General features: G+C 45.5%; 2 protein-coding genes across 3 annotated transcripts; one reads left to right on the plus strand and one right to left on the minus strand.

Moving 5' to 3' along the window:
* Positions 1-442: 442 nt before the first annotated feature.
* LOC135399234 (wolframin-like) lies at positions 443-2,973 on the minus strand. The gene has a single exon (XM_064631034.1). The coding sequence runs from the start codon at positions 2,795-2,797 to the stop codon at positions 596-598; it is 2,202 nt and encodes a 733-aa protein (XP_064487104.1). The 5' UTR covers positions 2,798-2,973; the 3' UTR covers positions 443-595.
* LOC135399235 (inactive selenide, water dikinase-like protein) lies at positions 1,998-12,688 on the plus strand. 2 transcript variants are annotated; one of them, XM_064631036.1, is made up of 7 exons: positions 1,998-2,073; positions 4,427-4,530; positions 7,456-7,605; positions 7,679-7,791; positions 9,828-10,018; positions 10,517-10,729; positions 11,974-12,688. In XM_064631036.1, the coding sequence occupies exons 2-7, from the start codon at positions 4,489-4,491 to the stop codon at positions 12,156-12,158; spliced, it is 894 nt and encodes a 297-aa protein (XP_064487106.1). In that variant the 5' UTR covers positions 1,998-2,073; positions 4,427-4,488; the 3' UTR covers positions 12,159-12,688. The 2 variants fall into 2 exon arrangements, with proteins under 2 accessions (XP_064487106.1, XP_064487105.1); XM_064631035.1 differs by lacking the exon at positions 1,998-2,073 and adding an exon at positions 3,439-3,852.
* The last annotated feature ends 513 nt before the right edge of the window (positions 12,689-13,201 follow it).

Raw genomic sequence — 13,201 nt, forward strand, 5'->3', positions numbered from 1 at the left:
TAACAGAAAAGAGAAACATCTGCGTCTGGGAGGACACAGTTTGTTCTGTTTCGAATTTGAGTTGGTATTTCCCAGGGAAAAAGACTGTTGAGGACAAGGGTTAAGATTTTTTTTTTTTTTTCCTTTTCGCATGTACCACCTACAATTCGTTGTAAGGGAAGCTGCAATTCGTTATCCCGAGATCCTGTAATTTCTGGACATCAAAATACACTGGGGTTCCATGATTTTGGGATCCCAACCCTACAGGGAGGTACAGTTATGCATGTTAAATATGATGGAACTCTTCACACTAAAATGCTGGTGCTTTTGAAGATTGTAGCTCTATTGATGCAACTACACACCTCATGTACAGTACTCCTGCCTCATGTACAGTACTCCTGCCTCAAGTCTGAATGCACAGCTTTACTGCATCAACGCAAAAGCTACCACATATACTGTGTGCTAACAGGATAAAAATTTATTAAAATATAATCCACTTGTAATAAAACAACAGTGAACATATCCACCTGCAGTATTGTGGCATTGTCTAATATGTGTTATGCTCCACCTCCAAACACAAAATATCACAGTGTGCAAACATTTTACAAAACATAACTCAGAACACAAACTGGACAAATTCCAAGAAAGTAGCAACATAGGACCCAATGTCCCAAGACAGTTCGAAACTTCTGTCACACACGGAGTCTTCGGCTGCAGCTCGCAGTAGCCATATTTTGGGAACTCCAACGACAGATGTCAACTGGCCCTTCACGTCAATTGCACTTCCACTCTTGAGCCTGGCGACAAAATCGCGACAGGTGCTGTCTGTGACAACTACCGCTTGGAATCCACTTTCAAGTTCAACGCTTAGCTCAAAGCTGTAAACATTCCATGCTTCAAGGTGGTATGCCGGCAGCCTGAGGTCCTTGTAGAGCTGGCACCTTGCATAATCTGTCTCCGTCTGAAACCTAGGGTGGCACGACGGCCACTTGTTGCCGATAAGACGTGCAACTGTGTCGTGTACGGAACGAGGTAGTAGAGAAATTGCACGTTTCGGCACGTTGTGAACATCCACAATTTCAACACTTGCTACGTGCCCGCTGAATTGTGCCTTTGCACCAACGTAAGCTGCACAAGCCTGTTGCATGACTGCAGTATTTGCATCTCCCAGAACGGATTCCTGGCAAAGCGACTTGTACTTGTCCACATCGAGGTGCCTTTCCTCTGTGCTGCAATCGTAGCTGAAGGCAGCCACTGACAAGATCAGCAGGGCATACACGGGACATAGGGCTGTTTTCGTTTTCAAATTGTTGCAGCTTCTTAATTTCTTAGTGGCAAGAGCAACACATTTATACAGGCAATACAAAGCAAAGCTGCTTAAAGCTACCTTCAGCCAATCTGCAACCATAAGCTGTCGCAATGCCAGAACTGTGAACGTGCTGTGCATTGGCTTGATGTACGAGCATAGAACTAGCCAGAACACAATGGACAATATGGCTGTCAATACATCTTCCAGGTCACAACTCTGCATTACATGTATGCAAGCATGGAACCATGCCACACAAACAAAGTTCTGTACACATATAGTACAATCATCTTTAAATATGATGAAGCTATAAGCAAAATACTTCAGCCCAACTGCTGGCCAGTATAAGTAAGGCATGTAAAACATGTCAGGAACAAAGGAAACTAGTGCAACTAGTGGAAAATTAAAATCTCGAGCAGTCAAAGCAAAAATGCTGGTTGCTACAGCGAGTTTAGCCTTGGACCTAGTGACAGTATCATAAAAGATGGAACCAAAAATGAGAGCAGTGAACACTGCTACATCACTGCGTGAAAGGAGGGCAAATTCCACGTACTTAAGTTGTTCCAAGGAAGCACATAAACAAGCAACCGTAGCACTAGCATGAAAGAACAACTTGACATAAAAGAACCTTTGAAACCTCTGCCTGGTACCTGATGTAACAGCTGCGGCATCGAACCTGGTTACTAAAGCAATCCAGGCACGCAGATTTTCACAGTCAACTTTATGACGCCACAAGTGAGCCGTGAATGCCACTGCTAATGCCAAGGATGCCAGGAATATAACAGAAGGTTCGTGTTGCACAAATTTCAGAATGATGGGGCTGTACAGAGAAGCACAGATCACAAGTAAAAGCAAAGACGTGAGAAATAAGTTTGTCCAGAGGTTAAACGATGCGAGTTGCGCAGTACATTGGGCTGTAAGGTCTTCCAGGTACAGTAGAAGTCGGTTGCTGATGCGTTCTCTCTGTGAAATTAGTAGTGCAGGTGGCTGCCCTTCGATACAGCTCGTAACAGCATTCGTGATATCACTCACGCCGACTCGAGGGTGACAGTCTGTATCAGGCGTCAACTTGCCATGCCCATCTTGAAGCCTCCGCCGAAAAACGGACTCGCTCAATGTGACGGAACCGTCAGGCGTCACGAAGTCCAAAATCTGTTTTGCGACGCGGCTGGCTGTTTTCTCAGTATTAGACTTTCCAAGACAGCGTTCGACGTCGCTTATGTTTCTGTCAGTAACGCCAACTCTGTTTTTGTAGCACTGCTCCAGTAGTGAAAGGCCTTCTGCGTCATCTTGTTCTGCTGCTCGTGTAAGGTAGCTCACCGCTACTTCAGCTGCACTGGGATCCTCTGCGCTTTCAGAAAGGAGGCTCCGAGCAATTGACACTTGGCTGGCACTGCATCCTTCTTCGGCGAAACGGTAGCGGAGTTTCAAAACCACGTTACAGGAGGAGCCGTTGTGTAGCATCCACTGTTTTCGCGGCGTATGACGAGGCTGCCCTTCAGTCTGAAACATGACGCTGGTTCTGGACAGTAGATAATTACAGCAACTAAGTCTGGAAGGCGTGGGACATAGCTACATCAAGAGGAAGTTTATTTTGCGAAGGCGACATGCCCACGCGCTGCCCGCCGAATCCCATTCCTTTGAAAAGTTTGAACTCAATTTACAGAGTTGTCTGACGAACCAAGTGCGAATCGCTAAATTGGGACACGCTTTTTATTCTACGTGTTGTGCCTGCCGTGCTGAAAATGTTAGCTACAGCATTTACCGGATTTCTCAGTGTGCGTTTAATTACTTGCATTTAGCTTGTACTTGAACTGCATTTTAGGTTTCAGGGTAACACCTTCGCGTTTCCGCACTTTTGCTGGTTTTTGGTTTTGCTTTCCTTCACTTTGAAACTTGTTTTACTTTATTTCTGCTCACAATGCTTCGCACGATGCTCTTATCATGCCTTGTACCTGAATAAGTACAAAAAATGCTTGGTGCGGTAGCAGAATCCTGCTAAAAATTGTGCGTCTTTTTCGCGACAACCTACGGGTCTACGGAGCACATTTCGAAACTAGCGGAAAAGAGCTCGTCTCCGAAACTCCACTCGGTGCACGGAGCCCCTCGACAACTGACAATTGACATCACGTGACTTTGTACAACCAATCGCCATTTACTTTGCGCACCGGCTTCCCAAGAACACGCATCCGCCATCTTCGGAACAGGGAGAGGTCGAAGGGTTGTCGTTTTCTGGCTAAGTACACGCAGGAAACTTCGGTTTCCAGCATTACAATAAGCTGTCACGGCGTATTACATTATGGACAAGGCACATCAGGCGGCTTTGGCTGCAGTGCAACTAGAAGTCAGCGGTGACACGACTGCTATGGTCATCCGGCGTCCCTTTGAACCGGTCGCCCACGGCTTGGAGTCTAGTTTCCGACTGTCGCGCTTCGCCGATCTGAAAGGATGAGGGTGTAGAGTCCCCCAGGAGACGCAAAATAAACTCCTGGAGGGACTCGTACATGACGGCAACGGCCAGCCAGACAACCAGTGTCAATACATGCACCTAGGATTGCCTCGGGTCGGTGAGTGAGCATAATGCAATTGTTATGGATGTTATGGCGGTCCCCTCCACGTGGGACCGTCTGTTAACGGATTTGTGTAATGTCGTCTGCGAAATTCGCATGTCGCAGTTTCTGCTTGCGAGCGAACGATGACGAAAAGTCACTTAGTAAGTTTACGACAGAATACAATGGAATAGCTTACACCCGAGCGCGTTGTTGGCAGACAACATTCTGCACACATATGGAAGGTTGACTACATTCAAATTGACAAAGCTTCGTTGTGTATGTATGTTTCTCCCAGATGTCTCTCATGTTTAGTACAGACGTTGTTGCCATCCGGAAGCTTGAACAAAGTCACATTCGCAAGCCGAAATATACTTCAGCACGCAAAATATTTATGTGCATGAGCACCATCTAGTCATCCAGGCTCTTGTGCATCTTTAAACTTTCCTTCCCATCATCCACCAACTGAGTTTGTGATGTACGAGTAATGTGTTACCTCATGTTGACATTTTTTTGACTTAACACGTGATTGTGTCCATCCCGTTAACGGATGCAGGAACTACATTTTTTCATGATTCTTTCCCCCTCTTAGGATATGGGCTCGGGTGCAGTGTCACAGCGACACGACATGGAGGGTTCTCTCTTGTACAAGCTATGGACTACTTTTATCCCTTTGTTGAAGATCCATATGTAATGGTAAGTTATTGTTCACCAACGGAAAGGGGGTGTCCAGTCTCGTTGAACTCCGCCTGCGGAGGATACACATGATTCTATTCATCTCCCAAGATCATTGCTAATTTACTAAAGGAATTAAATAAGAGCAGCGTGGATCACCACAATCTGTGCTAGCAACAACCACATCTTGCTGTATATCCCCGGATGTTCGCCGACAATGAAGCCTTCGCTTGGGCCGACAAAAGCAGATGACATTTAAATCATGGCAAGCAGCGTAGCTATAGGCTGCGTTCCAAAACAAACTCGCGAGTGTGATTGGCGGACTCCAACTGACTATGTCCACATCATTTAACAAATCAGGCATTCTTTATCTATGCGTCGTTGACCCTACCCTCAACATCTGTCTTAAGCTGTTTTCGTACATTACTCCAAACTACTCCACTTCTTTGGATGAAATTTTCACAGCAGTGTTTATACAGGGTGCGTCACGAAAAACTGAGCAGAATTTTTATGAAAACCCTATGAGAGCAGCATAAATGCTGTTTTTGCAGTTGAGTTCTACGGCCAGGCGGACATCCTCTCGAGGAAAGTGTGCAACTACAAGATGACTAATTACCTAAAATTCATTAATTAACTTTTTAATTAGGGGATTTTGGGTAAAAGCGAGATAGCAGATTAGATAGACTATCCTCGTTGAACACCGTTCCACGTTTAAAAAAATCCTGAAACGGAATTGGTCATGTGACCATGAGGGTATACACATAGAAGCAGCTTTCAGCCTTCACATGCAATGAGCTGATGTGCGTTGTACGTGTGCTACCACATGCTGCTCTGAGGAAGACATCAGGTCGCAAAATCTGCAGTTGAATTTCTGGCCGTAATGTAAACAGAAAGGATGTCTGAATTTTAAAAAGGACTGTCAGCAGCTGCCTAGCTTAACTTTGGGTGAGGGGGGAAATGTTGTAGGATGAAGAATTGGGACATATGTCACGTTCAGGGAGACATGTGTGATGTTCCACATGGTCTCGTGCAAGTGATGTGCTCCCTGCTAATGCCACCTGTACAATAAAAGGCTGCATAATACCTCTTCTTCCTCCTTTGTCCCATGGACATGTCGAGTCATGCTGTCGTCTGTTTCACCTAATTGCTGTGGACGATTTCCAACACAGCCTTGTTACAGCTACCCATGCGGCTGATGGTGGCTTGTCACCATAGTTAATCACAACTGAAAGTACAGTTGTGATTGGCGGACTCCAACTGACTATGTCCACATCATTTAACAAATCAGGCATTCTTTATCTATGCGTCGTTGACCCTACCCTCAACATCTGTCGTAAGCTGTTTTCGTACATTACTCCAAACTTCTGGAGCTACTCCACTTTTTTGGATGAAATTTTCACAGCAGTGTTTATACAGGGTGCGTCACGAAAAACTGAGCAGAATTTTTATGAAAACCCTATGAGAGCAGCATAAATGCTGTTTTTGCAGTTGAGTTCTATGGCCAGGCGGACATCCTCTCGAGGAAAGTGTGCAACTACAAGATGACTAATTACCTAAAATTCATTAATTAACTTTTTAATTAGGGGATTTTGGGTAAAAGCGACATAGCAGATTAGATAGACTATCCTCGTTGAACACCATTCCACGTTTAAAAAAATCCTGAAACGCGCATGTGCGCTGAAATATCCGTCCCCGAATTTTGGTATGCAAATGAGCCGCAACCGAAAAAGCGCGCCTGAGAAGCGCATAACCCACGCCGGCGGAGGCTTATCTGGCCAGCTGAGCGGCACCTAATCCAATTATCTTCACCGCTCCAAATCATGTGGCCCTCTGACGTGAAATGAGCGCTGTACTCCCTGCGTTCCAGGTCACTGCGGTTTCGGTTTCGGCTCATTTGCATACCAGAATTCGGGGATGGATATTTTAGCGCACATGCGTGTTTCAGGATTTTTTTAAACGTGGAATGGTGTTCGACGAGGATAGTCTATCAATCTGCTATCTCGCTTTTGCCCGAAATCCCCTAATTAAAAAGTTAATTAATGAATTTTAGGTAATTAGTCATCCTGTAGTTGCACACTTTCTTCAAGAGGATGTCCGCCTGGCCGTAGAACTCAACTGCAAAAACAACATCTATGCTGCTCTCATAGGGTTTTCATAAAAATTCTGGTCTCACAAACAAATTTGTTTTCGAATCAACGGTTGCGCTAAGTAGGCGCCCCTCTTCTGGCGCACTCAAATCTGGAGTATGAGACACTCGGGGGCGGCCACTAAACAGCGAAAAGCAACTTCGGAGCGCTACACTGCTCGCTCGCTGATGCCGCTTCCTGTTGTCTGCTCATGCAGTGCACAGACGGAGGACACGTTGGCTTAGTTTGAACCTATAGCAACGTCGGAAGAGACGATGGCGGTTGTGAAGACTTTTCCTTGTAACAACGAACGAAATGGAAAATATGGGAATTTGTAACATACTCCATAGGAGCTGTTTGCTGTGAAGATGACTGCATGGCATGAAGGTGTCTGCATTAAAGCACCGCATTTCACGCGAATAACCGCCAATATCCGAAGTTGTCCACTAATAAGAAGGCATGATAACAGTTCTAAAAATATTACAGTTTACTGAAATCGAAGCATAGTAAGTCTGCATTTTGCTTCCGAGCCCACACTTCGAAGGACGTCCTGTCGGCGCTCAACAGGAACTATCTCGCGGAAAATCTCCTGCACCTGGGCGCTTGTTGTCTGCTTCAAAGCCCCCATTTCAAAACGGGTGCGCGGGGAGCAGCTTGCAGTATCGCACTCCCGTGTGTGTGTGCGAGTGGTGCTTATGTCGCGTTAAGTGAGTGGAGTCTGTAACAATCGCACCCTGGGGAGCCTACTAAACGCAACCAATGTGTAAGAAACTGTCCGTTTACATTTGCTCTTTTCTTATATTCCATCATCATTGTTCAGGGCAAGATAGCGTGTGCCAGCATCCTGAGCGACCTCTATGCCATGGGCGTGACCGAATGTGACAACATCATGATGACTTTGGCGATCAGCACAAAGCTGAGCGAAAAGGAGCGGGATGCGGTCATCCCCATCGTGGTTCGGGGCTTTAAGGTGAACATTTCTCAATTTCAGTGACACTTTTTTTAATCCGCCGGGAAACTGAGAGGGTGATGTCTGCTTCCAGGACGGAGCTATGGAAGGGGGCACGCAGGTGACAGGTGGCCAGACTATCCTCAACCCTTCACTCATCGTCGGCGGATGCGCGACCAGCTGCTGTCATTCCAACGAATTCATTGCGTATGTCGTATCATCTTCCTCCAGTCAGCCTGGCAACTTTGAGGGGAAAACAGTAAGAGGTTAGGGGCTCGTACTGGGATGAAATCTCCCAATCTGTAATGAGCAAAGTTTGCATCGAGATTGAATAGGCAGGTGCTTGCAGAACTGTTTGTCATTATCATGGAGACTCTCGGGCATTGCTTCCGTGACCAGCGATGCCAGTTACACTTGCGACAGAGATGGCACTATCTCGCATACGTGTGTTGGCAGAGCCGAGAGCAAGGTGCCACATATCAAGTCGCTCACGGTTTCCTGGTACAGTGGCCAGGGTGTGCAACCTATCGCCATGTATAGTACCGTATTTACCCGCATATTTTGCGCCATCGCACAATTTGCGAAAACCCCATAGTTTAGAACTAAAAATTACGAGAAAACAAAAAAAATTGCGTAATTTGCGCACCCGCGTTTTTGTGCGCGGATATATGGCACGTGCGTCTCAGCGATCGTGGCGATTGCTTTTTCGCAACGCCATCAGTGCTACCGAAGTTATTGCGGTGCTTTTGTTTAATTTGCGCACACTTTCGGGCGATGGTCCACTGACGCGATGAACAATACCGTCACTCGAACTACAAAACGTGGAAAGAAACGCAGTGACAAACCTTACAGCACAACGCGACAAAGTTGGCGAACATAGCGTGCTTTCGGTTTGGTCAAGTGTGACTAGCAGAGTCTCGACGCATTTTCACCGGCATGTGAGCGGCAATGGGCAGGCACTTTGCCTCCCAACCACCGACGGTTGCACACTATTTGTGTACTTCTTTTGCGCTTGCACAATGGAGTGATAGCATCAATATCGGCTCTGCCGAGAGCCATTTTGAAATTTTTGCGTTGTTTGAATATCGTAACGAACGTTTCCATGGAATTTGCACTCAGCCTCAACTTTTCCGACTCTTTTTTTTATTTTTTGTTATTATTATTATTTTTTTAGAAAAAGTGTGCAAATTATGCGAGTAAATACAGTATATTCGCTGTAGAGTGTCAATGACTGCTCTAGAAGGCAGCTTTTCTCGTGTACGCTGATCAAGGATGTGAGATTTGTGCTTCTGACCTAACTCTCTGGCAACCAGTGTCTGGCTGCGTACCCTAGCCAGTGTGGCTTTCGTGCTGTTAAATGCCAAATTGTCATCATTACCATCACCTCTGATCCTGCCACAAATATGGCATGCATAGTAGAGAATACATAAATGAGAAACTTTGTACACCCTTAGCAGATTACTTCTATTACTAAGTGCTCTTCTCACATTCTTTTGATGATTTTTTGCGATACACTTACAATGATGGATAATTCGGTAGTTATCACCAAGAAATGTCCGATCCAATGCCTGTTGATGTAGTTCGTTTGTTGTCTTCAATATACATTCAAGCCTGTTTACACAATATTGACAGGAATGCAGAATCGTATTGTTATAGCGGAGTGTCGACATACATGAACTTTCGCGGAACCGCTGGTTGGGATCACGTCAACGAAGTAGAAGGATACTTCACTGTGATATCCCTTTCAGGGTTGCGCAAGCACGAATTTGGAGAGATGCCAAGTCACGATTGGCTGACAGATATTGTGCTCTGGAGGTAAAGGACTACGGCGACTGTATTTTTGCTAACGCAGTTTCTTGACTGCAACATCTCGACACACCTGACTTGCGTAACAATTCCTGACAGGATTATCCGAGGAACAGTGCATGAGATTGCACTGTAACCCTGAACAGAACGTCACACAAAATGTCACCTCAAACTACGAAACATGCTGGATGCGCTAGTGACGCAAATCTTTTGGCCATTACCGTACCTCTAGTTATGCTTTCGGATAATTTTACGTAGCTTACCAGACCAGCTGGTGAGCTGTGCCAGCTGATGGAGTTCTCTTGTGGTTTCTGCGCTGTAGACCTCTTTTGTGAATCAGCCTGCACTGCTACGCTCGCAAAAATCAATTAGCATTCATATAACGAAACACAAAAAACCTTGTTGTTAACGTGTACAACAAATGCTCTCTTGTTTAGGCCGAACAATGCTGTGGTAGGGGATGTTTTGGTGCTGACGAAGCCTTTGGGCAGCCAGGTGGCCGTGAGTGCTCTGCAGTGGCTTGAACAGCCAGAACGTTGGAATCGAGTCCGCTTAGTGGTTGGCGAGGACGACGTACGTAAGGCTGCTCACCGTGCCATGGATTCTATGTCCAGGCTAAACCGAACTGGTAGGTATTAGACGCTCACCTTAACCCCAGTAGTACGTGCTATGTCCTGCTCTAGTGAAGTTTCCTTTTAGTAAGACACGTTGAAAACAAGGGGTAGCATTCTGGCTTTCGCACTCTGTTGTACACATAATACGACCTCATTTGTGAAGCACCTCATGTATGAAATGTTAAGAACTTGGCTAAGCCTAGCATCCAGTACCTACACATGCCCTTGTGTGGAGCAATCATATGGAATCACCTGCTGGGGGAGGTGGTGCAAGCGGTTTTTCGCCTTTTTCTGTTTTTCTTGCGATTTTATGACTGTGATATAGACAGGTAGGATGCAGCCAAGGCTGAGTACTCTGTGAAGGTGTTGGGCACAATCTTGCCATTGTAAAGGACACTGCGTACAGAGCACAGAAACTTGTCCCAATTCAAAACCACATTCTTTCCTGTGCTTTCCGTTTGCCTTTAGCTTGTAAACATGCTTCTTATAGTTATTTTGTGTACATTCTTTAGCTGCTGTTTTGATGCACAAGTACAATGCCCACGGTGCAACAGACGTGCGCAACAGCGGTCTCCTGGGCCACGCACAGGACCTGGCACGAGTACAAAAGAATGAAGTCTCTTTCGTCATCCATAACCTCCCTGTTATCTCCAAGATGGCAGCAGTCGCCAAGGCTTGCGGATCCATGTTCCAGCTTCTTCAGGGTTTTTGTCCAGAGACCTCAGGTTTGTGCCTTCTCGTAAAGTCTGTACAGTAGAACGTCAATGATACGAATCTCTCGGGGGTCACGCAAAATATTTGTATCATCCGAAACTCGTACGATCAGAAACGACGTAGATGAGCAAACCAAAGTGCAGGAAATGCTCTAGTTGCTATCAGAGAAACTAGTGTGAAGTTTTGTACGTACATAAAGTCACGCACGTGTGGTTTTCTCGAAGACGAATGACTGACGCCATATTGTCGTTGACGCCGGTTTATGTCATCCACGCCGGCCCAGACGTCGTTTCTTGCAGCGCTGTCGTCGTCGTCGACTTGTGTAGCGTTGCACGCGCCACATATCGCTGGGAGTGCCGTACTGTTCCTGGTGCAAGCACGGGACATGCGTCTCACATGTTCGTATCATCCGCCGCGGCCCGGTCATCGTTTCGTTCATCGCTGTTCTTGTCATTACCCAGGTCTTTGAGAGTCCCGGTTAAGGTGCTTTAACCATCCAGCGCCAGCAAGGCGGAATTTCGGCGAAACCAAAGCACGCGTACTACCTGGTTTGTGCGTCAGTCTGCTGAATTTGGAACCTGGTCTTGGTTTATTGATCAGTCACCACGGCACCGATGATCATAGTGAAATGAAAACGAAAGAATTCAGTGAATAGTTTGGGGCAACTGTTTCGCTTCATGTCTGCAAGTGCGAGACGCACTGAAGAAAATACATTCTACTTTATGTTGTATTATGTTGTTTTTTTGCGCACTCTCGGTAGGATGTAAAATAAACAAGAAATAAAAAGAACAGAAAGAAAGAGTAACATGAAAATTATGACCCAGGGTGTAGGCAAATTAAAAAGCAGCAACAGCACTTCCTCTCCTTCAGTTTGGATGTCCTGCCTTGAGGTTGGAGGATTTTGATCACTTTATGTATGCAGTCAAACTCCTTTACGACGAAACTTGAGACAGTGAACAAAATATGCAGTAAAAGTATTTTCATTGAAAAGGATGTTCATTTTTGGACCCGTAGGCTCCAACGGGTCCACAAACAAATTCGCTGTAGTGGCAGTTTCATTAAAAAGGTGTTCGCTATAAAGGAGGTTGACTGTATACTTTAACTGTTGCTTGCAGTAGTTCCCCAGAAGTCGACCTATCAAGATAGAGGTACACCTCTGTCGCCGTACATCCGCCGTTGATCTAGTACTGTTTTCATCTGAATTTAGTTCCTCTGAGACTTTTGCTGAATACAGTATGTTTCGTTATCACAACAGGTGGCCTTCTGATCTGTTTACCTCGGGAACAAGCAGCTGCCTACTGCAAGGACATAGAGAAGCAGGAAGGCTACCAGGCGTGGATCATAGGAATTGTTGAAAGGGGCAACAGAACTGCGCGTATCATCGACAAGCCCCGGGTGATTGAAGTGCCATGCAAAGATAAAGACGGCGAATTGTGGTAGTGCCCCCCTCCCCTCCTCTGCTCTTGGACATGGGCTTTGGATAGCGGACTTTCAGAAGAATGTGCGTGTGTGTGTGTGTGTGTGTGCCTGGAAACATTTTCCAGATTCGTCAGGGTGATGCATGAACATTTATTGCTGCTAGCTTCACTTTCCTTATTACTATTATTATTTTCTTATGATCCTGAGCTGTCGCTATTATTTTGAACGATGGTATGGTGGCTAGGAGACTGTTAACTGGGAGGATCCTACGTAAATTAATGGAGCTACCCATAGATGCTTAACGTGCGGCTGTCAAATGACAAGGATTCTTTCCTCCGGAATACTTGCTTTTATTTCGATACCCATCAAGAGGAACTTGTTGATGGAACCCAGTAAAATTGGAGCATCTTATTTTATATTTGTGCGACTCATTACCTGCAGAACACCATGAACGTGCGTACATGTGTGCAGATGGAGCGAAAGAAGTTACGCATGCTGAGGCTGTTTGTATGCAAAGAGTTCTTTATCTAATAAAATGCAGTGGTAATGTGCTCTGTTCTGTTTTCACAATGATTAGCATGAGGTTTTGTCAGCGTCCTTGTTTTCTCGTTTCACATTGCCCTTCTGTTGCCGCGTTACACAAACGGCTGGATTGTTAACCACAACTGCGGGATTAGTTTGTACGATAACAGCTCCACGCCAAGTAATTTTTGTGAGTCGAGGCTTTATAGATGCTGGAATGAAACTGAGGTACCTTAACCCTTTCAGACTGCTGTTATTCCAAGCACTTGTAGTTGTAATCTGTATAGTCATACTGCGAGGAAATGAAAGATTTTTAGAGAAGGTATCTGGCAGTATGGGAGCCGTACGATTATATCAGCTAGTTTCAATTATGTAGACCCTGCATTGGCAGTTTAAATGCTGTGTAAAACAAGCATACAGTCAAAAGCAAGAAACTCTTGCTTCAGATGCATACCTACTAAATCTCAAGTGCCGGAGGAGCATATGCCACCACCTGATGACAGGTATTGTGTTGTCCGAAGTGGTATCAGTTTTCATGTAAG

The sequence above is a fragment of the Ornithodoros turicata genome, chromosome 6 (genome assembly GCF_037126465.1).
Source record: "Ornithodoros turicata isolate Travis chromosome 6, ASM3712646v1, whole genome shotgun sequence".
NCBI lineage: Eukaryota > Metazoa > Arthropoda > Arachnida > Ixodida > Argasidae > Ornithodoros > Ornithodoros turicata.